The sequence below is a fragment of the Myiozetetes cayanensis genome, unplaced genomic scaffold, assembly GCF_022539395.1.
Source record: "Myiozetetes cayanensis isolate MyiCay16 unplaced genomic scaffold, myiCay2020 scf10, whole genome shotgun sequence".
Taxonomy (NCBI): Eukaryota; Metazoa; Chordata; class Aves; order Passeriformes; family Tyrannidae; genus Myiozetetes; species Myiozetetes cayanensis.
In genome coordinates, this window is record NW_026086605.1 from 12,819,617 (window position 1) to 12,845,334 (window position 25,718).

The 25,718-nt window shown below is 40.6% G+C and overlaps 1 protein-coding gene across 2 annotated transcripts in view; it reads left to right on the forward strand.

Moving 5' to 3' along the window:
* NT5C2 (5'-nucleotidase, cytosolic II) overlaps nt 1-25,718 on the forward strand; it is a 60,023-nt gene that overhangs the window by 14,770 nt on the left and 19,535 nt on the right. The window contains exons 2-3 of one of the 2 annotated variants that reach the window (XM_050335196.1): nt 3,719-3,839; nt 14,804-14,877. In XM_050335196.1, the coding sequence (XP_050191153.1) occupies nt 3,739-3,839; nt 14,804-14,877 (175 nt within the window). In that variant the 5' untranslated portion in view covers nt 3,719-3,738. Of the gene's footprint in view, nt 1-3,718; nt 3,840-14,803; nt 14,878-25,718 lie in introns of those variants that run through there. The other variant, XM_050335205.1, reaches the window with a different exon arrangement.

Below are 25,718 nucleotides of genomic sequence, written 5' to 3' on the forward strand. Positions count from 1 at the left end.
GAGGCGGTGCATTTAACCTGAACATGTTAAATATTATCAGATGCAGAAATCTCTGTTTTTTGGCCAAGAAATATAAGACAAGTAATAGTAAAACTTGAAGGAAAATGCTTTTGAATGTGTTATTTTATTTGTATGAGTACTTGAAAAAAAATACAGTATGGATAATACTTGAAGTCAGCCAAAATCAGACAAAACAATCACATGGACTTAATTCAAAATATATGCTAAAAATCCCATGCTCTTTCAGACCAAAACATATGTGCTGGATAGCAGCTCTGTATAAAAGCTTTGCAGCTGAGATTTTAAATAGCTTTTCAAAAGGAACCCTGTACCATAAATGCTATCAGATGCTTAATTAAGACAACATGAGCAAGGAGCATGTATGCAGTAAATTATGGGGAGGTGTTCTGACATGCTTTATCTATGTAAAGATTTCTATTTTTATGTGAAGCTATTTAGAGATTATTGATTTCAAAATAGATTTGTAACTAAAGAAAGATGCATCATATTTCAGTTGCTTGGAGTTGAAAATCTTGCCTGGCTGGCTGCCTGCTCTCTTAGATGTTTATTCCAATGGTTTACAAGTGTATGGAGTGATTCTGTCCTTCTTATTTTTCGCTCTCTATTTGGAAGAAGGAATTTGTATTCAGGGGCCAGGTCCCATGTCTCTTACCCATGCAGGTAGGCTGATTTTTATGCATTTGAAGCACAGAATAATTTCATTGAAGCCCACAAGGCTTTTTGTGTGAGTAAGACTTTTGGGTGGGGAAGATCCTTTGCAATATCTTTTATCAGTTGTTACTGTTTTGTTTCAGAGGGTTAAGCTGTTGTCACAGCAGCCTGCTAAGCTGTAAGTCTGCTTTTGAGTACGTGTAATAGAGAACTTCAGCATAAGATTTTTTTTTTTTATTTAATACTGTGTGAACATTAAAAGAAAGATTTTAATAAATCAGGGCAAAGCCTGAAGATAAAGATAATAGCTTTTATTAGAGCAACCTACAGAATTTGAAAACTTATGCAAGCTTGTGTACCCAAGAGCTTGTCTGTTTTTTCCAGCCATACCAGTTGGTCTAATAAAAGACATTGCCTCTGTCTACAAACCTTGTCCTGCCTGTGAACTCTGTGCATCACAGCTACAGTAAAACACTGGTAGATCATTAAAATAAGTCAGGCTGTCCTTGCTTAATTATGGACATTGTTGTGGTTTCCTCAAGTCTAAGCTTTTTGAATCCCAGCACACACAGAATGATACTGTCTGGTTTCTTCTGCTGTAGAGCAGGGTTTCATCATATAGGAGCTCAAACTGCTTCACTGATTCCTCATTTTAGAAAGGATATTATAAAGGTAGCCTGCTAAAATTCTTCTGCCATCTGGATTTTAGGGTAGAAGATGAAATGAGAAGAAGAGGCTGGCAGAATGGAAAGCCTCTGTCTTTGGCTGTGGGTGTAAAACTTTGAATCTTGCTATGTGTCTGGCTGGGTAAGCACGGTGGTGTAGCCCGTCTAAATGGCAGGAAGCTTGGATGTGGACTTGTTTCAGATGGAACACCTAGACCCAGAGCTGTCTAAGAGTCCTAAGACCAACTGTGCAACAGTTTTTTCAGAGCTATTTAACATACCCTTTAGAGGCCTTAAATGTATACGTGTCTTGGATCTGGATTTGTAGTTCTAGGCTACTAGCTTTAAAATAGACCAAGGTGTTGATGATCTGGACCATCTTGAAATGTCCATGAGGGTAGGTGGACACAGCCTCAGAGGACACATCCTGTTCTGCATTTTGCAGTCCTGGAGTCTTACCAGATCCCTCACTCTGCTGCATGTCTCATCTGCAGACCTGGAGTCTGTCACCCTTGCAGGGACACTGCTCCTTTCCCAGGGACTGCAGTCCTTGCTGCCCCTGAGGAGCCTTGCTGCCAGCAGTGCCCTGCCTTTGAAGTGGAATGGGAACAGGTTGGTGCTTGAGGGCTGTTTAGTTCTGTGCCCTGTGCTGCCTTCCATCTGCCTTTGGGCACGGCTTAAATAGCTGGTAATTATTGTAAGCCCTTGGTGGCTGGTGCTGGGGCTATTTTAGAAGCTGATTCTCCCTGCATGCCCTGTTGTGGAAGTTGCGGCTGGCTGGAATGGCCCATCGCCCTCTCGCTGTGGTGACCTCCTCTCCTGGGTGTGTTGTGGGGAATTCAGAGGGAGAGCTCTCAGCAATGGCATGCAGTCCCATGGGCTGCCTGCCAGGGCCTAAATTTGGTGACCTTTAGGATATGGCAGAAGATGCATTTGTAAACCTTGGTTATAGTAACTGGGAGACAAGCAGAGAATGCTGGAGGAGGAGGAACATATTTTTTACACACAAGCTGTTTGCCATCTCTTTGATATTTGTGACCAGCAACTACCAGGTAAATAGACTAAGAAATGCTGTGACAATTGCAACTGTTGCTCTTTAATAAAATTCAGAACGAAAAAATTATACAGATTTCCTTGAGGAGAGTGAGCATGCGTGTGACACTGAAAGCACCGTGACTTCTAGCACTAGTTTGGACACTTGCTCTGCTCTCTACTTTGCTGGAATGATCTGGTTTCCCTTTTGTAAAATGAGCGCAGTCACATTTTAAGTGTCCAGAAGTGGTTGCTGTATCATTACCCATGTAGCTTGTGGGTGGTTGTGTTTCTTCTAAGAAAGAGCAAACAAGCCAAGGCCTGCAGTCCAGCAGTTGTGTGGGTTACACAAGAATGTGGTTTCATGTTATACCTAATTTGGTATCACTGTGGGATGCACCTCCCACCCCATTCCCTGCACCGGCTCTAATGATAGCGTTGTTGAGCTGGGTTCAGCTGACCAGTGGAGAACTACCCAGGTTTTGCTCACCTTTGGTGGGTTGGTTTTGATGGGTGAGGGCTTGGACTGGTGAGCTGAACTGACTCACAGTGGGGCTGTTTCATCACCCCACCTGGTGCCAGGGAATACAGTGGGACGTGGGTCTGGCTGGAGGAGCAGGCGAGCAGGATCGCCCCAGTGTGCTAGTAACAAAATTGGGAAAGGTACCCCTGCTTCCTCACTGCAGGGCCTTCCTGATGAGGACTGTTGGTGGTTTGGTACATGAGAAGGGGTGCTGATGTTTGTGAAGATCTGCTGGCAAATATTTGCATCGCTCATGTTACAGGTTTGCTCTGTCTGAATGTGTCTGACCTACAGAGGACAAAGGATCATCTTTCTACTTTCCTTCCAATTGTTTCTGCTAATATAGCATCAGTTTGAAACTTTGTCTTTGCTTAGAGATCAAATGGCCAGGGACAAGGCTCTTTAGTTTTACTCTGTGGTAAAAGTGGCAAGGTCAGTCCCAGTGGGATTTGTAGGGTTTACTCTGCCGAGTTTATCTTGTGTATGAAGGGTAGGTTTTCCATAAGCTACATCTAATGCATACTGGTAACTTTAGGGTGAAAAATTACCCCTTTTCAGCAATGAAAACAAGGTCTCTGTTTCTAAATGCATTTTCAACACAATGGGTAGGAATGTCTTTGCAGTTCCAACCATGTGGAAAACCCTTCCCAGATCTCTGTTTTAACAATTCAAAGAACTGCATCTTAGTTGACCTGCAAACTCAGATCATTCCACTGGGTACTTTGCAAGACTTCCTGAGTGGCGTGGCATCTCTTCATACCAGGAAACAGACAACCTTCTGGTGAAACAGACCTTGAACTTAAGCAAGCTTTTCTGCCTCTTTCAGAAATAAATAAGCATTTGAAGATGACAACCTCATGGAGTGACCGACTCCAGAATGCAGCAGATCTCCCTGCAAACATGGATGGGCATGCTCTGAAAAAGTACCGTCGGGAAGCCTATCACCGGTAAGTTGTCCGTGTAACTCCAAAACTAAGCATAAACCCCACATTTCTTGGTTTTTTGCTTGTTGGTAAAACAGAAAGGTTATTCCCACCGTCCTTGTGGAAGTGCTGGTAGAGGAGAGCTTAGAAGATGGAACAATATTGGCCTGCAGGAATTTGCAAACAATCGAGTCTATATACATCTGTTAGAGCATGTGAAAATATGCTTTCTTAATGCAGTGGAAGTTAGATTTGGGGATAGAAGCTTTTAAGTCAATTAATACTCAGTGACTGAAGTTTTATACTAATTATTGGAGTGCACACTGGGAGAGCAGAGCCTTAGACACTGGAATGCACAGATACAAATAAGAAAGACATCAAAATTAGAAGTTGTTTGAGAATTACAGCTAGTATGATTAACTGTGTGGTCACAGGAGCATCTAGAAGCACTAGGCAGAATCTTGGCCTTCTCTTTGGTGGTGGGTGTACCTAAAACCATCTTTACTGTAAAACAATTACAGTAAATAAAGAAGATAGAGTACAGAATAACAGGAATTTTATCACTTACTTTATGGTTTGGGAATCACAGTGCAGACATTAGATTGTTTTGACAAGATCACATTGGTTGGTTGAGGCAAGAATTTAGTCTTAGCACTCAAGGTTCCAAGCATAGACCATAAAAGATGGGTGAAGTCTATCCTTATCAGATGTCTGGACTGTTACAGAGTTAAAAACAGCAGCATCTAGTAATTGTCAGTATTCTGTTTGTGGGAGGTGTATCTTCAAAGTTTAGCTTTGTTAATTTGAGAAGTCATGCAGTGTGATGATCAGAGGATATTCAGCAGGAGCTGGGGAGATGTGTATCTGAAGTAGAAACAGAAGAAGTCAAGTTTTTCAACCTCATGCTTAAATGCCACGTTCCATTTGTGATTCACATTGGTGGTATTTCTGAGGAAGTGTTTTGAAAGTGTTAGATATCTTTTGATTCTCCAAATGGAATCTAATTTGAGAAAAACGCCTTGGTGCATCATATGATCGCCAGGTTGTGCAAGTTGCAATGTCTGGTGCTAAGTAATGGATCTTGTGAAGTGTTTCCAAAGCTTTCCAATTTCCAGGGAATATGTTTGGGCAACATGTCTTAAGCGGTGGCATTATTTGAATCTCTCTGTCAGCTGGTTTGTCAGATATGGAAACGTTTAATGAATGTAACTATATATAGCATGTAAGAAGAGAGGGATTTTATACCATTCCCTGGCAAAAAGTCTTCACCTTCTTGCAGTTATTGACAGGTTCACCTTTGTGCCATAATTTTACTTACAACTTAAGCTTTGTTGCTCTTGATTCAGACTGATGGAAATGAAGTCAGAGTAATGCCTATATTTTTTTCTAAATATTTTCTTAACATTTGTTATGGTTAGGTGCTGACAGTCTTCTAAGTGTTGTACAAGATCTAAAGGAAGCAGTACTTATCTTTAAGAGCTCACACATTCAGGCCCTCATCATGTTTACCCTTACTCATGTAAGAAATCTTTACTTCCAGAAAGAATTTCCTTATGGAAGATGAGAGTTCACTCACATAAAGGAGGGTTTCCCATTAGGAGCTGGGATCTGGTAGTCCAAAATTAGTCTGTGGTAAAGTTTAAGTACCCCTTTTTAGAATCTAGAAATGTCTTACTCAAAACATACCGAGCAGAAATGTTGCTAGCAGTTCAGATTTTCATGGAAAGCACAAGGTTGGAAATACATTAAGGGGAGGCACATTTTTGTTTTGGAATTGCTGTCCTCTTTCAAAGGAGAGAGAGAGAGGGAGAGGGAGGGAATGGGAGAGAATGAGAGAACCTGATGCCAAGACTGTAGTATAAATCTGTGCTATTATTGGCTTTGGTGTACCAGTTTCATGGGAGTTATTTTGATAATCCAGTATTGTAAGAATCTGAAACAACCTCATTCCAGAGGCAGTGTTGTCAGATTTCTATTTCTAGTCTTTTTCGTGGCTGTAGTGTTAACAGATATGATGTTACTTTAAAAAGTGCAAGTAGAGGCTGAAGTTATTTCCCTTTGGTGTTTGATATTGTATTTTTTAGTATTTTATTAATGGTTCAGATGCAGAATATGTGTGCTGGTCACAGCCATGAGTATGTAAATTTGTTTCATTGAGGTCTAAGCATGCTCGGATTTGTGGATATTGCTGAAGCACTGTAAATTTTATGAAAAAGAGGAATAGAAAAGGCATTAATTTTGTCTTTCTTCTTTTTCTTCTTACTCCAGCAGCTAAAGAAAAAAAAACCTTAAAAGCATTAATCTAAAGTGACTTAGAAACAAAACCAATAAGAACATTGAATTTAAAACGATTCCTTTTTTTTTCCCTTAAAGCTGGTCACAGTAATTTTATGGGCCCAATCTGGAAGGCTGGAGGAGCTTGGCAGCTGTGCCACATTTACAGATGAGCATAACTGGGAGTAGCTTTTGCTACCAGTGCTGGAAGCCCAGCTGGGCTCAAAGTCATTCTTTGGGATTTTCTAAATGCTGCTAGTAATGCTTAGCTTTCTAAAGTGTGAAATTTAAAAAACTTGTTTCACTGTTTGCTTCATGCTTACTTAATTATCAGTGGAGTTACTTAACCCAATTGATTTAGTTTTCTGGTTGTAGTGAAAGACAGAATTGATATGCTTGAATTGTAAATGTTGAAGCAGATAAATTAAGAGGAAGAGTTTCCAAAAGCAAAATAGTTTACCTTAAAAAAAAAAAAGTTCTCATGGCCATGAAACATTTAAAAAACTTTTAAACAATTATCTCTGAAGATGCCACTCTAATAGTCATATTTTACTGTGGTAATTCACACTTGGAATGTGTTGTTTCAGGTGTTGCTCTTCTTATTGCACCATAATTGATGGATGGATGTTCAACATATAATGTTGTTGGCATAAATCCCAGTTGGGACTGGTTTGACTGGTGTAGTGCATACTGACTCAGAGTATGATGGCTGTATCGTAATCATATCTGAATGTCAGAGGCAAGAATGTTCAAGTATTTATAGCTATAAAATCAGAAAAATCCGTTGAGGAGGAGAAGTGGTGGGGTTTTATCTTCAGGGTATTTCTGACAGCTTTAACAAAGGCTTTTGGTTAGCTGGTGTTGCTGTCAGCCACAGACCTCGTTATACAACATTGTTGGCGCCTGTTGGAGGTGAGGTCTGAAGATGAATTAATACACAAGCTACATGTTACTCATTCTCTAGCAGAGGTCACTGGTAAGAGGATACTGCATCACTGTGCTATTGGCAGCATACATTTTAATTCGGAAATAAAAGGGATTGTGTAGCTCTTAGGAGGCTTTTCCTTAGTGTGTGTGGTTGTGAGGCCGCCTCCCTTGTGTGCTGCTTGTTGACTTTTCCGGGTAGAGGATAATCACTAGATCATTTGTTCTGGAGGAGTACTGTCATTTAACGTGATTGTAATTAGGCAAGAACTAGATTGACTCTGAGCCACCAAATTGCCCTAGTGTCTATTTTTTAACTTGGAGTGAGCACTTCTAGGCACCCTCTGGATTATCTCACATAGCTCTTTAGCATTTAAATAGCAACCACATCTAGTTAAAGCAAATAATGGAAAAAGTTGGTGTTCCGTCCACTCTTGTTACTGACAGTTACCAAGATCCAGGAAACAGGTATTTGCACTTATATTTATTTATCTGTGGTTTTGGCTTAACAGGGCAGTAAGGCTGAAATGGCCTTTTTGTAAAACATACAGACTTTGAGATGCTTTTACAGAATAATTGAGAATAATTTTGCATGAGAGTAATTCGAGACTTCTCATCCTGAACATGGGGTTTCTGTTGTTGTTTTAGTTGGTTTTTTTTCTTGCTCTCTTACTTACTGGCTAGCACAGGGCATGTGGCATCATGATTCCTAATCCTAATTCTCCTGCTGATTGGTAAGAGTATTGAACAAGTTATTTCACTGGTTTGTGCTTCAGTTTACTTTCAAAGCATCTTATGGTGGTGATAGGAGTTAGGTGATTTTAGCTGTTGCTGTACACTGAGATTCTGGATTTTTAAAATGGAATATACTTTAATAATGACATAGCAAAAGGATTGCCAGTCTGTTGTTTTGATTTCATGGGTTAAAGATGTACTTTATCTTGTTCAAATTTGTAGACTCTGGGCTATTCATTGTTAATCTTGTTTCTTCACTTTATTGTTGCTGGATCATCAGTGATTGCAAACAGGTGGAAATGTTATATAAACAAGGCTGTGAGACTTGAAACTGTTCATCTTTTTGGGTGGCTATATATAAAGTCTCGTTAAGATTATCCGTTCGTTGAGGTGGCAAATAAGAAAACAATCATTATCAGCCTGAAAATGCTCTTTTAGTTCAGACAGGCAATGTGTGGTATTTCCATGTAACTGTGGTAGCTCAGTAGGCTCTGCTGTCCTCATGTGTCTGAGCAGCCTCCTTGGACTTGTGTGGTGACGTGTGTGTGACAGAGGGCAGCGTGTGGCTCTCTGCATTTCTTTTCCTTTAGTGCTTTAGACATTGGAGGAGGGAGAGGGAGCGTTAAGTCTGCAGAATGGGTGAGCTTACGAGAAAGCACAACACTCGCCAAATTAATAATAAAGAAATTACATTGAAAATGTCCCATGATCCCTAGCTTTAATAGTTTCACGGAGAAGACAAGTGTTATTTTGGGATGGAATCCATATGTGAGCTTCTTGGCACTTTGCTGTTGCCTGGGAAGAAAATCCAAACAATGGAAACAGAAATGGCCAAGGCTATCTCTTTCCATCTGATTCCTGCTGAGTTTCAGAGGGAAGTGCTCATAGTTGTGTTGCTGGATACAGCCTCATCAGACTTTGAAGTTCCAGTCATTGCAGGATTTTCCAGTTTTATGTCACTATAATTGTGCAAGGACAGTTACTCTTGTGAAATTGCAGGGCACTATGTTGGAAATGTTACTAGAAGTAGACAGGAAATTCTTATGCCCCTTTTTTGTCCCCCCTGTTTGATACTGTTTCATCTCCCTAAAGTCATCTTGAGCCCAAACACTGTCTCTAAATACAGTTACAAATATTCAGAATATTCTTGTTTTGTTGAAAAAGGAATAAAATACAACTCTGAAAACCTAGCATTGTAAAAAACAAGACCAAAATTGTATGATAAAATAATAATATATGGAATGGTCAATAAAGAGGTGAGACTCAGCAAAAGAATTATTTAATTGGTTTTAAAAATTTAAAGCAGTTTATTTTTTATCTTCTCAAAGACAGATACCAAAGCATAGAGCGCCCAAAGACAAGACATTTTGATAACATGTTAGTATCTTCTTAAGGTTGCTCTCATAAGTTGTGCCAGATAAGTAAGGTCGGTGGGGGAGTTCGCTGCTGTTGATGGAAGTCACCTGTAACCCGAACTGTAATGTCGTGTAGAGAGACAACTCCCTAAGCAGACCACATCTGGGGACTAGTGAGTGATACTGAGAACATCAAGAGTAGTGTGATGCTTATTTCATTATTCACCTTCTTCAGGAGGCCATGGGGAACTTGGGCGTGGCAGACTGTTAAAAGTTAATCCATTTAGTTCCCTTTTGTTTCTTTTTAACTCTTCTAGCTTATTAAAGAATGGAAGTTGTCCATGAAGTGAAGATTAACCGAAGTTCCTAAACTCTGAGTAAGCAGGAATCTGAGCCTTCTGGCTAGTTAGTCCCTGTTTTGTGGCTGGCTCAAGCCCAACTGTCCACCACAGTCTTTTTAAAATGCACATGTAGGTCATGCTTAGCCAGCTCCACTGTATTTGCTGTTCCATGCAGCACTGTTGCAAGGTTCTTTGTATTTATTTGATTTCCAGTGAAGCATACTGCCCTGACAAAAAAGTACTAATTGCTGCAAGGTATTTCTAGGCACATTTGGAAAATTATTATAAAGTGCTCTGTTCCAGAAACGTTGCCTCACATTCATTTTCATTTTCTCGCAATGAGAAATTGTGAGCCATGTGCCAAGTTTCTCCTTAATTGTAAAGTTCTGTGCATTTTGTTTATCTTGTTGGTCAAACTACAAGACTATTATACATGCAAATTTCATACAGGGCACGGAATTCTTTTGAGATTTTGCACAAATAATATAAAAACGTTTCTCCCTCTCTGTATTTGCTCCTCTCCAGTGTTACTTGAGAAGAGTCGGGATTTAGGTTCTTGCTTCAGAATTGATTGGCAATAGCAGTAACAAAACCAAGATCAGTTCTCTAGTAAAAACATAAAGGATTGTGAATTTCAGTGTTGAGGATATCAGGGCTCTGTGACTCCCCTAATGCATGCTCAGCAGTTCCTTCTTCCTTGCAATATAACATATTTTTCTCTTACCCAGCACAATCCATAGAGCTGAAAAAGAAAATAAATACTGTAATCATTGAGAGCCTTCTGCTGTGGCCAAGCTGCAGGGTTTAATCTTTGAGGGAGGAAACATGCCTCAAGGTTTCCCTAAAACAGCTCCTCAAGTCCGTTTTTCTAAAGGTGTGGATCTGTGCCAGGCTAAGCCACCCCAAGTCCAGGCACTGCTCCCCAGTCCCAGCTGTGCTGTGTGCTGGCTCAGGGAGCCCATGGAACTGGAATATTGTCCCTCAATCGCCTTCCCCCAAACTCCACACCTTGGGTCGCTCCAGCCGCACCACACATGGAGTGCAAAATGTAGGAAACTCACAGGGATATTGCTCAAAGCAGAAATGTAAAGCTTGGGTTTTCGTTAGGAGGAAAGGATGAAGGCAAGAGAAAGGCAGTGTCCTGTTTAGGAGGTGCTCTGGGTGCAGACATTTGTGGAGCTGGGTTTAGGCAATACCCACCTCTGCCTCTCAGCACAGGGAATCCAGAAAGTGTTCTCGTGCTGTGCCTGCAATTTGCTTTGTCTTACTGCCCAGGGCTGTTAAATTTTTAGACCAGCTTAATTTTTAACTCCAGTGCTCCTAGTTAAAGTGACTATTTTCTGAATGGAAAAAAACAAACTCAGGGGAAGGGAAAGTATGACTTCTTCTGATTCTGGCAAGTGGAAAAATTATTCTAGATTGAAACTTCCTCGCCTAAAAATGTTGGATCATTTTAGTTTTCCTCTTATTCTGACATCATCTCTACTGTTTGTAATCTGGAAGCTTCTTCGATTTTTATTTTTCTAGATGAGCTGTAAAAAACTTATGTCATCTTTTACTTTCAAGACCAGAGGATCTTTTCTCTCAGGTGGTTCTTAGGGTCTCATGTTGCTTTTGCTTTATAGTCACTAAAAGCTAGTATTGTCATTTCTCTATGCCATGTCTTCTGAGGAGACATTACATTTTTGTAGCCAACAGACACAATGTCAGGTTGGATGGGGTTTTGATTAACCTGATTCTGTGAAAAGTGTCCCTGCCCATGGCAAGGGGGTTGGAATGTGATGATCTTTAAGATCTCTTCCAACCCAAACCACTCTGTGATTCTGATTTGACCAGTATTCTTGTTATCAGGGTGAGTTTACCTTCAGTTAGGATTCAGGAACAGCTTTGGAACGGGCTAAGTCTGCAGCTTCTGAGAAGCACCTGGCTCTTCCCAGAAACTGTCCTGGTTATTTAATCTCAACTTTTTATCTTCAGTTTCTAGGATACTGCAGATGTTTACTACTTTGAGTAAAGCTCCTGAATTAAGCTGGTCAGTTTCGGAGAGTAAATATTTTTAAGTACCTGCTTGGTCCCTTGTGTCTAGGGGAGCACTATGCATGAGAGGTGTCTTTATCAGGATTTAAAGGTGAGGTCCTGAGTACCTACAAAATACCCCAGTATTTTTCTGGGCCTTCACAAGAGAACTGAAATCTGTTCAATTTTTTTTTTTTGCTACTGTGTAGTCTGCCATTTAATCTGCCAAAGCGTATGCAAGTTTAAATTGATTAAAGTGTTCACATTTCCTATCCTGAACGTGTTGTGTAATAGCCTTCTTTAGCTTTTTTAAATATTTGCTGTGTTTCATTCCAGCACTGGTGGGTGAAGTAATTACTGTGTCAGAACAGTCTGTAGGATGCCTTGAAATCTGCCAGGTCCTGAGCACTGTTGGGACATGATTAGACCCTGCCATGTGCAGATTCTAGGTCATAGACAATATTTACAAACTAATGGAGAAAGAGAGATCTTTGCCAGCTGTTACCAAGAGGGGGCTGGTATAGTAATTTTTATGTTTCAGTCGTAAGACTTATTTTGGAACACAAATATGCTAATAGATGTTGTTTGTTTCATGTGTTCAGTAAACACTTCCAGATCTCCAGTATCAACTTGTGCTGGGATCAGTGTGTACTGGTTTGGTTTTTTTTTTTAGTCCCAGGGTTCAGTTTGTAAATACTATAAAAACAAGCAATGAAAAACTGTCAGAGGCTTAGAGATCTTTCCACGGTTTTTGGTCAGTTTGGTGTCGTAATCATCTAAGCATAGACAGGCTGGACTGGAAGAGATCTCTTGGGTCACAGCTCCCTTGTTTTTGCCTTTCACAGGCACTGCCATATTAACGTTTTTATAAGCGCATTCAGCTCTGTCTTAGTACTTGTGGGTTTTGTCCTCATTTGGGTGACTTCCTAAATGTTGCAATTCTGGAATGTTCTTCTGAACTTCCTTAAATTTCCCTTCTTATTCCTCTCCTGATTAGACAGTCAGAAAACTGTGCTCCGGGGGTTAAGCCTAAAGGCAAGAGCAGAACTGGACTCTGCAGGTTAGGCAAAAAATGTTGCTAATGTCTCCCGGAGGAATGTTATTCCTTCTTAAAGCTCTACACTGTCAGAAAGAAGCTGCACAAACATGAGATCACAAATTATGTGCTTGAATTAGCTAATAAATAATGCCTCCTGGCATCAGCAGCAGCACGTAATCATACTCATTATACAAAGTATGAGACTGTGTTTAGTATAAATAGTGTTTCACATTGGCCTCTTGTAAATCAGAGCTATCTCCATGTTAAAAGATAAACATGGATTCAAACTGCAGATTCGGATAATTTGCTCCACCTCCTCAAAAGCCAGCTGTTTCAGGAGAGGATTTTAGTGAATTACAAGCCCATCTCATATTTCCAAAAGTCATTTCTTTACCAGTTTCCAGGTTTTAGCCCATCACTTTGTCTTGTTTAGGTAATATATAAATCTATCAGAAAAGAGCGTCATCTATAACCTCCGAGGCCCCTCAGTGACAAGCCCCATTGTCAAAGGCAGGCACTTTGCCAGGAAACAGTGACTCCCAGAGAGAGTGTGTAAGGTTAGGGGGAAAGTATACTATTGCCAGAGAAACTGTATTCCAAGTGGATTTGTGTGGAACAACAACGATATCCAGTGACTGGTTAAATTAGCCACAGATGTGCTTTCTAGAACTCTGTCCAAGAAGATATACAGTGCTTTAGGGCTTGGTTCAGACATAATGATCTTCTGAAGTCAAATCAGATCCAAGCAAAATTGCATCGGTACCAGGGAAGCTTTAAAGGAATTCTGTAACATGATTCAGACAAGTAGATGAATCAGACTGCTGCGAACTAAGCAAGGAGCACATCAGTGAGAGATGAGGTAAGAGGACTCGCATACAAGTGCGATAGTTTGATGTTGGCGGTTTGCTGTTAAAATCCGAGCTGTGGATTGACGGGGCAGTGAAACGGGCACGTTATGCCGGCCACCTGCCCAGGACGTGTGTGTGGAGGAGAATCTCCTGTTGCCTTTTTTCAGCCTTTCAAAACGCACGGGTGCTTGGCTGTGCACTTGCCGTCTCCATTGCTGTCTCGCTGTCCCCGCGCCACTCCTCCTACCCGGCAGGGCTGCCGATTGCGGATTTTAAGAGGATAATTACTCCGCTGAGGGCAATGCACTTACTAAATATTTGGAGAATTTTCACGTACTGAAATCAGAGTACAAGTGAAGGCTCTGGGACTTTTCTCATGCTGGGGAATTTTGTCTTGGCATCACAGCTCAAGCGGTACATGGGATTCCTGTCTGAGATGGGTGTTGAAAAGCTCAGCTTCCCTCCCACAGATGAGTTCTGACTCTCGTTCTTAAAGTTCAGATAAGACAGACACCGGGAAGAAGTCCTGTTGAATTACAGATCTGCTATATGGTTTAAAGTTCTAGGGAAACATAAGCAGCTTAGTTACTCTCGTAGTTGGAACAGGAATCAAGAGAAGCTTTTGTTGTGTTCTCTGACCTATTTCTTTACCATGTTATTTACTTGAACTAAATCGAGTATGATGTATTAAAATGTTGTTATCTAAAAGGTCCTAGAAGTATTCAGCTTAGATTCTCATTGCCATAAGCATTAATAGTAAAAGTAGAATTTACAAAATATCAGTTTTGTAAATGAGTTGCAGAGGAATTATAAATAAAAATAAAAATTTTTGCAAGAGAAATGTCATATTCTTATGTATGAAAATTTTTCTTATTTGCTCTTTTCCAAAACTCTATTAAAGGTTTTTATTGTTTATTTATTTATTTATTTATGGTTTTAATGCTGTTAGTGTAAATGTGGAAACAGGTATGTTTAGATCTGCTTTGAATTTCCAGATATAGATCCAAAGAGGACTCAAATGTGAATTTATTCACGGAAGTATTATTTTATGTTATTTTCCTTGTTACCTCATTGTTTTAATCAAGCAAATTACATTGCTGTGCATCCACTGCTTCCAGATTTGTATCCTTTGAGGTCTGAATTCTGCTTCAGGAGATTTTGCACTTCTATTCTTAGGAATTTTTGCAGGTCACATGCAAAGCCGTGTGTGTGTGTGCATGCATGCGTGTATGTCTTTGGACAGCACACCAATAATTAGAATAACTCTGCAAAGTCATGGCTTTGCTTCAGGAGGACTCATGGCAAAAAATGGGACTTGCCTCTGTTTTCAGGTATATTTTCTGATTTTGACCTACGAGAGCCAGACATCCTGACAGCTGGCAAAATGTATTTGTTCTCAAACATGAGTATTTTGAAAAGACTCATACCTATGGTGATATTTCTTCTCTCTTTTCAGGGTCTTTGTAAACAGAAGTTTAGCCATGGAAAAGATAAAGTGCTTTGGTTTTGATATGGATTATACACTTGCTGGTGAGTATCTTCTTAATTTCTTTGATCACTGACTTAGTTTGGAATATTGCCTCTTGCTGAGCAAAAAACAGTTACTATTAGGGGCTACTCCAGTTAGCAGGTACTTTTTCTATTAGCAGTTATATCTTTCACTATTCATTGCACTTTCATTCTAGGTGTTTCCCTTAAATTTTTTTCACAAGCCATGTTACTGTTGTACAGTTTCAAATGATTATGGGTGTCTTAAGGAAACCAAAGCTTAATAAGTCTGATTTCTTCCTTAGATTCCACGATATTTTGATAATGCCCCTTGTGCATGCTTGGCTTTGAATAACAGGGTGATTTCTTTTATTCTTTGTGCATACAGCAGCTACACCTTTAGCCAGCACGTTCTCCTGTGCCCTGGGAAGGTCATTTTTGAATAGGTTTTTCTCCTTCCCTCTCTCAGTTGGCCACATCAGTGACTCGTTTTCAGAAGAGGCATGGCAGGGGTAGTGCCTTGTGTCAGCTGAACAAGTTAATTTAGAAAGCTTTGCCCATTCTTTATGACAGATAAGCTTTGGGAGATTGCGTAATTAATTAGTTTCATAAAATTGTTTGCATGACTTCTCCGTCTTTCAGTTACTCAACAGGCAAGTTGCTGAGACTTTTGATGAGAGGGGATAAAGCTACCATTTTCTGCATAGTCAGACTTGCATGTATTTTAAGGAAGGAAGAGATAAACAGCTCGCTTCCACTTTCCTAGGTTATATCACACGGGCTGTCACTGTGGATGTCCTGTACAATCCTGCCTTCTTTCTGATTACCATTTCCAGGGTTGTGGACAAAAAGTTCCTATTACCCTTGATATTTCAATTTAGAACTGTTATGTATATGAACTGAGAAAATGCGAGGTAGAGTGTCAGGGTCACCTAATAATAGGTTAATGCAGTATGTCAGCTATGGTCATCTGGTTGTGTGTACTGAGAGGGAATGAGAGATGAGTAATGTGGCTGGGGACAGTGTGAGGGTCACAGGAGCCAGGGTCAGAGGCTAAGTGAAGGGCAGGAAGGTTTCTGTAGGTTCCTGGTTCAACACAATGGTGCAAGGAGCAGTTTGGGAGACTGTGGCAGGTAATTGCAGTTTATATTTAGATCACTTCTTTTAAGCACCTATCCATGAGGAAGTAGTTACATATAAAAGGTTTGGTTGCTCAACGCCTTATTTACACATTTGTTTACAGCTCCTGCCACATTTTAAGTCATGAAGTATGTTGTTATTAATCTGTGCTGGATGTGATTGCAGGCACGTGCTTTCGGTTTGTGTTTCCCAGCTGTGACAGCCTTGTAACAGTGCCTTTAAGGACTGCATGAAAAACAGTTGTTCAAGAAAAAATACTTTAAAAAAAAAAAAAAGAAAAAGGTTGTGAGTTTCACTTCAGTAACAGAAAAACAACTTCTGTGCCTTTTGCAAATTGGCAGCGCTTCCCAAGGACTCAGGTGGTCTCAGTGGGGCTGGTGTGGAGCATGAAGTGTGTTGCTAACTTCCATCCTGACAGAAGGAGAGCTTCAGCACTGTCCTCACTTACCTAACTGTTCATTTTACTCAAATGTTGCTTGTTCATGTAAACACAGAGCCAATGTGTTGCTATTCGCAAAACAATGCTTGGTTTGGTGAGAGGTAAAAATGTGACTGTTTCAAGCATCCTAAAACAGTACCTGGGACATGAAAACCTGGGGCTTCCAAGGCTGTAAGATCACAGTGCTGCAGTTAAGCAGGCAAAGTCAGTGCTTTCAGGGGAATGCAGTGACAAGGTATGATGCAGAAAAAGAAATGGGATGTGATCTGAGCAGAAAACTGGAAATCTGGACCACTCAGGGATAAACTATTGACCTGTGACTTCTTCTGTAGTACATAAGAGGTAATAGTTGCAGGTCATTTTACAAGGAGTTGTGAGAATGTAATTAGTTTGGAAAGCCATTTGCAGATGAAAAGCTTTATACCTGGTAAGTACTATTTCCCTTTTTTTCACTCAACTGGGAAATTAACATACCAAATTATCTGTTTAGTTTCTTATATCTTAGTCACCATTTCTTCTCCATGTGAGCTTTTATTATCTGACCATTATTTTCTCTATATAACTGTTGCATACAAGAAAAAATACTTCTTCAGTGTAGGAGCTTTAAAGAGTGTAGTGTTGGAATATGATTACAGTTGTAACAGATTCATTGGAAATGAAATTAAGAAGTAGGACAAGTGAAGTGTTACAGTAGTAAGTTGTAGTGCATTCATTAGACCCTGTTGTGTTTTCTGTCTGAGCACGTTATCCTTTACCCACCCTGTCATCTGGACGTGCTACTTGCCTTGATTTAAAAAAGAAAAAAACCCCACCGATGTAAAAAACCAGTTTATCTGTAATTTAACATCTGGAAATGGTATCTACATACCAGATGGTGCATGCTGAGCAGAAGCCTTTTGGAGACCATTCAAAATACGTAAATAGGCCAAGGAAAAGAGCAGAAGCATCTCCAGTGTGATCAGCTCCTCGTCTAGTTTTCTGCATTTGTACTTTCAGACATTGCTAAGTCACTTTTCTGTAAAGTTGTTTAAAAATATCCCAAACACAGTCTTCCTATTCAGTGATTGAAGGCAGGCAGAGTCACTGACCCTGCCAAAATCTATATGACACATTTTTTGCCAGTTCTCTGTTGTGAGCTTTCACATCAGATATAGACTGATGACATTCATCCCATAGCTGACAGTCATACGCTTTGACATCTCAGAAGAATGATTTTTTGGAACTACCTATCTCGTAAAGAGGTACTCTTGTCACTCATCTCTCTTTTTTCTTCCCAGTCAGTGATCACTGATAGCACCAAAAGTCTTCCTCAGGAGGTGGTTCAGTACCAGAGAACTCAGAATCATTTGATGTCTTTTGAACTTTAGAAGCTTGAGACAGTTTTATTCTTGTGCCTTATGAACTTAAGGACACAAACCTACTTACAATAATGCTGTTTTCTCTCTAGGATAATCTAATTTTGGTTGGGACGTGGCATTTCCATTTTGAAGTATATTGTAACAGCTACTACGCACATGCTGCTGTGATTGTGTGTCCTACTACTAGCATGTCTGAGAATGTCAGCTTGCCAGCTGAGAGCAGTTTTAGTATCATCATGTTACATTGCACATAAAATTTCATGCATTATTATATAGTATATATTACATAGTAGTATTTCTTAGACCTATTACATTAAAGGACTACTTAACTCAGAATTGAGACAAAAAATTTAAGGCTGTCTGATATAGCATTGCCACAGTGGTTTTGTTTGCTTTCAATTCAAAACTAGGTTAAACCTAATTTTTGTAAATAACCCCTATGTTCTCTAACTGTGTTTGTCTCTTTCCCTGCATAGGGTTGAGAAATACTGCTAATAACTGGGTTGGGTAAACTAAGTCTTTTTTGTCTTGAAGAACCTGTAGTTTTTAGCCTTTTCTTCTGAGAAATGATGGACCTTAAGTTGCTGAATTTGTAGTCACTGTGATTACAGCTAGAATTAATTTTCACTGCTGGGAAAATAAAATGAAAACAAATTGAAATAACTCTCAGAGGTTTTTGTTTTCCCATAAAGGATTGCTGTTGTATCTTCATGGGGTGAATAAGATCTGCTACATGTATGGAAATTCCCAAGTCTCTCTAAGGTTAATGTGCTGGATACACTAATACAAGAGGCTCAGAAATATGTGTTACGTATGAAGCTGGCTGTCCCCTATTCAGTGTGTTTGGGAATCACATTTAGTACATGAAAGAGTGTTTCTTTTAAGCTAGGTGTTACTGGGAGGCAAGCTGAAGGAGCAGGAAGAACGGCAGGGTTTGACTGTGGTTTCTGTGCTTAGTTAAATAGTTGTGCTTAAAATTTTGGAGGGCTTGACGCAAGCAAGAGTCATCAGCTATTTCAGCCCTTGCTGTTAGCAGAGGTTAAGACAAGTTTCTGTGATGTTACACAGCCCTTCATTCTCTGCCTCTGACTTTGCTGCCTACCAGACAGGGAGTGAGGCTGTGGCATTCCCTGGGGTGCCTTTGCTCCTTGTGAAGTAATGGTGTTACACCTGGGGCTCCAGATATCCATGAAGGGCTGTGTTTGCTGTCAGGGCAGAACTAAGAGTTTTGGAACAATTCCAGTTTAAATCCTTAAATTAGAAGTATTTGAGGGTCTTTTGTAGTTCATTTTTGTTTGCTAAATAGCAGTTTCTTTTATTATCTGAATGATTCATCCCTGCTTATTCATCCTGACCAGCCAGAAGACCAGCAGTCAGTAACAGTTCTGGTCTGCCTTCCTTTTTTACTAGTCCTGTCAAAACTGCCCATGCTTTGGTAAAGGAGAATGTTGCATGCAGTCCAAGATTCACAGCCCTGTCTGTTTTGTGTTTACTGCTAAGTGCAGGAACTAAAAAAAAGGTACATCAGTAGGGAGTCTCCACTGCGACACTCACCTGAGATTAAGAGTTGGTGGTGCCCCTTGGAAATGCAGCAGAGAGAGATCGGTTTCACGCAGCATTTCATTTGGCTGCTTCCTACTCAGTGTGAGCTGCACTTAATTAGTAGGTCTGGATCCAAGTAATGCAGGAGGCCTTGGCATTACTAGCTCTTAAATGGGACAGGTTGCACAATGAGGTGATGGATAGATGTCCTTTGACAGGAGCAGAGCTAAAGCAGTGGGGTTCCCAAACTGGCTGTAATTTCACACCAGGTCATTGGCAGATGGAGAGGGAATTAGTAAGAATTACAAACTTAATTGTACTTGAAAAGATTCTTCTGTGACTGTTCTCCTTCTCCAAAAGTTACAGCCTTGTTGAAAGTTTTATCTTTTGTCTCTGAAGTAGATAAGAGGTAATATCAGTAGACAGGATGCTTTCATTTGGAATGCTTTTTGTGTGCTCAATTCATTGCTGCTTCCATGTTCTCCAGAAATTGATAATAAAAGTATCATTGGCTGCTGAAAACTGTCTCAATAAAAAGAAGGGGAAATGAGGCTTGAAAAATATTGGTTTTATTGTGTGCAAACGTGATTAATGCAACATAATCAGATTGGAATATAGCTTGTGTCCTGGAAACGTTGCCAACTTAATGCCAAGATTCGGTGCACTGCAAAAATTTTATTGCAAAATTGCTTATGCTTTCAACTGTAGCATTTCCCTTCTCATCACAAGGGAAAAGACATGGGAAAGACAGCTTTAGTCTTTCCCAACTGACTCCAAAGTGCAACATGCATAAACAGGTTTTGCTTCCTCAAGTAGGTGTTTGTGTCTAAGCCATCCTTGCAATTTGGGAGAGAGGAAAACTTTTCACACCCTCACCTTATTTTTGAAATGCTTTTCTTTACTTGTTGGTGCTGGAAAAGATCCACTCAGCCAGGCAGTAGGATTGGCTTGCTGCTGCATGTGATCTGGGAGAAAAGGTGACAGCTGAATCGAGAACTAGTTCTTCAATCCATTTGGTATTTTTACTGTAGCTGGGTTGTATCAGTTTCTTGTGTTTCAGTTTCCACAATGGAGAAATGGAACTAATGAATTTGTACCTTGTATAAAAAATTTCTGGATTGCACAAATGAAAAACCCAACTAGAAACGTGGGAGTTTTACACATGAAAGTTTGAACTGAATACTTAAAATACTGCTGAGCTTGTAATGTAAACAAGTGCAACACGTCTGAATGCCAGTTTAGGTGCTGTTACTATCTGTTTATTGGTACTGGACTCCCTGCTTAGGTTATAGGTTTGCCTTTTGTTTTATCATTATGTAAAGACTGCAGGCCTTGAGGCTATTTTGGGGAGATCCTGAGCAGTTTTGCTTCTTTCCCAGTTCACTGGATAATGAAGTTCTCTATGTTATTCAGAAATAGTGTGGTGGCTAGAGAAGGGAATCAGTAGATGTGCAACAGTAGCCTTCCAACTGTCCTAGCCAAAACCGAGAGATGCCCTGACTATTTCACATCTGCTGTCTGCGTTTTCATATTTGCGCGTTGCCAGTTTGACAGGTGCAGATTTTGCAGATTTCAGAGTCTGGTTTAGCCATTAGTGTTTTAAAACTAAAGGCAGATGGAGAAGCTAAATCGTTCCGAGTATGCTTTGAGCTGGATGTCTTTTCAAATACCAGTGCAGTGGCTGTTGTCCCCACTCTCTTTGTGCTGCTGCTCTTGGAGTTGACCATTTAAAGCTGTGTAATGAGCAAACCGAGGTCTGGAGCTGTGGGATCTCACGTGCTGGCGTTGGGAATGGGGAGTGGAGAAAGCACGTGTTGCTTGCTCTGCCCCAGTAAATCATCGACTGACAAACTGCTAATCTGCTGTCTGTGGATTCTGGAAGAATCAGAGTGATAAACAGAAGCTGCTGAAAGAACGAGTCTTCACAGTGCAAGGAAAGTTTCAAAAGCTGCTATATTCTGTTTTCTTGCTCTTAAAAACATGATAATAACATCAAGCTGGGTCAGCAGGCTGTTAGTATACCAACAGCCATCTCTTGTCTTTGCCAGATGGCTGTAAATAGGGAGGTTTTTTTCAGTCTAATAGACCCCCTTATCTAGTAATCTTAATACAGAAGTACTATTAAGTTGCAAATACCCTTGTGATGACTCAAACAGCTTACTCTGTTGGAGGAACCAAAGCTGAGAGCACAGAAGGCTTTAGCTCTGAGATCACATGTGTGCTATTGCTTTGTGAATGCCTTATTTTAGCACACAACAGAAAAACTGATGTATGTGGCTTCTTGCCAGCATGGGCACTTGTGCTGCATCTGAGCTCAGGTGCACAGTGTTAAACAAAGTAAATGTAAAGCAGCTTTGGAGGCTCACTCTCTTAAGTGAGAAGAATAAGAAGGTGGATCTGTTTGGACACTGATACACCTGAGTAATGTCTTAAATATAGTGTATTAATGGCTACTATACTTTTAAGTAATTTCTTTCTTATTTTTAGATGCTAGCAAATTATATTTAAACTTGAAGACCATATACCTATTTCTTCCCTGTTTATAAGTCTTCACTGAAGAACTAAGCCCATATTTTGGCACAAGAGTTTGTTTCCATGGAAATGCAGGGATATTTCCAGTATGGGATTATAGCTCCCAGTGGGCTCTGAGAGAGGTAAATTGTGAAGGCCACTTGTACAAAAGTACAAAAAAAAGATTCTCTTGTGTCAGGGAAACTATAAAAAAATCTCGTAAAAAACCCAGGTATTCATCTTTAAAATATTACTCCAGTTCAAAGGAAAGTTATACCAACTACTGAAATAAACAAAATGAAGTTTCCTTAAAATGCAGAATCTTTCTGAATTGCTTCTCTCAACATGCAAAATGTGACCTCAGTGCTGCCGTTGTTAACCTCAAGGCACACATTTTGATTCAGCAGAAGAAATCTTTCCAACACTAAGCTCTGTTTTGCCAGCCTCTGAGGCATATCCAAACAGCACAAATCTTTGTTACATCGAAGGCAAAGTGCAGCAGCAGAAAGCTAAAAATATCTGAAATTTACCAATGAGAGCACCAATAAGCCTGCTTTGGGAAGAGTTAAAGCTGATGATACTTGACAACACTTGTTTTTGAAACAAGTAGAAATGCAGCACTGAAAACAACCTGAAGTGTAGACCCAGCAATTCACAGCAAAGCTGAACATACAGTGCCGTGTCAGTCCTTGAAGCAAAACAAATCCTGTCTTTACATATCCTTTTAGCATGCAGAGCAGGAGAACAGGAGCTGATAGAGTTCCAGGTTAGAGGTTTTAGAGCTGAAAGCTGTGCTGTGCACTTGGGGATGTTTGCAGGAGCATTAGAGGTAAGGAATTTTCCACTGCTCTTTGGCTGCAGTGTGTGCGTAGCTGCTTCATGGGCTCTGCTGCAGCTGGGGACTGCAGAGCCTTGGTGCTGCTCTGCAGGTGAGTGCTGGTTTCCACCCACAACCTGTGTTTGGCATCGTCACAGAAGGGGGCTGGGCACCCACTGGAGCTCAGATGCAAAAGATTCAACCCTCTGATGATTAGTGACCCTTGCCTTAGTTCCTATTATCAGATTACTGTCAAAAACACCTGTGGCCACAAAGACGTAAGTGCAAGATCTAGCTCAGCAGAGCAGCTTGTGTGTAGAGCATACAGAAGTATCCTGGGATGCACCTGGAGGTTTTGTCAACATATTGGTTGCTGATCACTACAAGTACATAATTTTTAATGAAATATAGGAGGCACATAAATAAGTCTGCTTAAAGCTCAGCTTTGTCTTAATACACAGATCACTTCTGTGTTTGAAAAGACTTCTTTGGGTAATTGAGAGTTATTATGGCAGCAGTTTCTTCTCATTTAGATTGAAAAATTGAAAATTCAAAGAAAGAAGGCATAATGTTGCTAGCCATTTTGTTTGTTTGGTACTATGAAAATTTAATTATAGGCTGAAATGCTACAATTTTGCTTTGGATAATACAGTGCATTTTTGTTTATGGTTTAGTGCTTAAAATCAAACCCCAAGAGTCAGGAGGACTGGGGTCTGTTGCTGCCTGTTTTTCTACTCATTTTGACAAATCCTTTATGGTCACAGTTCAGCTGAGTTCGTAAACAAATGGCAAGTCAGCGATTCACCACGTTCCTAATTGAAAACATATGAGTTGTCCCATGGGTTTCATTTGGGGTTTCTTGTGGTTACAATTAGGCACGTTTACTACTTTGTCAGTTTGTTTACAGGCACTGAGCTCGTAGGTCAGCACAACACAAAGGTGTTTGACTGCATTGCCCTGCACACAGGGCACGTGTTTGTGTGGGCAGAGATGAACCTAAACTAGTACTGTACACCCCAGGGCTTTAAACACGAGTGTATGTTTTTCCCTTCGTGTCCTGTGAAGTGAAAGGCCTGCAGTGGCCGTGGCAGAAGTTGAGGTAACACTTGATGGGTATTTGGAAAGAGAAATGCAAGGCAAAGGGAACTGGAGGTTTGTGCTTATCCCTACTCCTGGGACTGCCAAGCCGGCTGAGCATTTTATGGAGGGTCCTGCAGTACAGGTAACTCTGCAAGGTTTACAGTTCTCATGGAAAAGAAACTGCTCTGCTTGATTTCCAGTGCTAAACGGCAGCACCTTGCCAGGCTGTGCAAGCCAGGCGTGAGTCTGGGCTCCCGCCAGAGCTGAGCAGTCTGACTCCACTGTCAGAACTGATGGTGGTTAACACCCAGGTGTGAAACATGACATTTCAGATTCCTTCCTGTGTAAGTAAGGAATTATTTTAACATAGAGAGCAGCATAGCTTGAAATGTTACCATCTCCCTTTTGTTGTGTTTCAGTGGCAGCGCCTGACGATATGGCCCTGGTTAGAAAAGGCCCTGTATCACAGAAGCTGAAGTCATCAGTATTCTAGAGCAGAAATCCTCCTCTTTTCTAACTATATATGAAAACTGGCATTGCTCTGTAACAAGTTATGCAGATAGATCCCCTGAAAGGAGGCTCACTATATAGAGGTCAGATAGCATTCCTCACTGTCTGGTTATTTCTGAGGATCTTCAGACCTTTGGCCCTACAGCTGAAATAGACTTTCCTCAAACTATGGCAGTGTGTGAAATGCCTGCCCAACACTTCCTAGTACATTTAATTGGTATTGTTGCTTCAGTGTTTTGTTTTGTTTTGTTTTTTAATTAAGTCCAGTGTCCCCAACACCTCCAGGACTGGTCACTTGCTGTTTTCCTCTGGATTCTCAGCTGGAGTTGCAGGTCAGGTGATCAGAAGTGGCAGGCAATGAGTATTTGGTGCTTATGTGAAATAACCAGCAGTGTGGTTGATCATGGAGGGGTGACTGTCACAGACACAGTGTAGTGGGCACTAAATGCTCAGCTGTGTGCAGGGACTGTGTCCATACTGACAGAATGGAGAGCTCTGGGATAGATCTATCCTGTTTTGGGACACCAATCTAGGATCTCATTTGACAGACATTGTTTAGGCAGGATACATAGATACTTTCACTGTTACAGGGGATGGGGTTGTAAAAGGGGATCTTGGTCCTCAAGGCTTTAACTAAACCCTTTTTGTCAGCACAACATTGATGTAAATGTGCTTCTAATACATACTTGCATTATTATTTATGTGGTAATTCAGAGCAGCAGTTTGATCCTGCTCTTTAAGTCAGGTTTGTGTAATTTCAGAAATGTATTTGCACAAGCTTAATTATGCATGTTGTGCCTGAGACTTATAAATCTGGATATTAGCTCTCCTCCTGCCCATGTATGTCCTTAACTGCCTGATTTGCATGCCTTACTCACTGGAGAATAAGCAGCAACTGAAATAACCTGGTTTTAGTTATTTTACTTTCATTTCTTCAAGACTTAACACAAAGTAGTTGGGCTGCATTTCCTGTGCTTCACAGACAAGGCAAAAACCCGTGCATTACCTGTTTTGGCTTATCTGTCTTTGTGTGGCCTCTGGAGAACCCAGACAGTGGGTAACATTTCTGAAGACTGAGTGTTTGTTGAAGCTTTTTGCAACCCTCTGGAGGAGGTCATCACCTTTAGTTTGAGAAATACTGATCTTTTCTGGATACCTGAAAGTCAAAAGCCAGTTATTTTCATCTGCCAACCAAAACAGTGGGGGCAGACTGAGGTGTTTCAATTCTCAAGAGACTTTCAGGGGCTAGGACTGAGGACAGTGCTCCCAGCACCTGTGAGGGGAAGGAGCTGAGACAATCTGTGCCCAAGGGGTCAGAGCAGGCAAAACCAGCTGCCCCCATGAAGTCCCCTGCCAGTGTGGGTTTGTTTCTGGGGACATTGCAAGCAGCCTTCTCTGGGCTGCTCTTGCCTTCCAGCTGGGAGGAAAGGAAGGTGAGGATTTATTTGGTTGATGGAAGGGATGAAACTTCTTCAGGAGGTGCTAG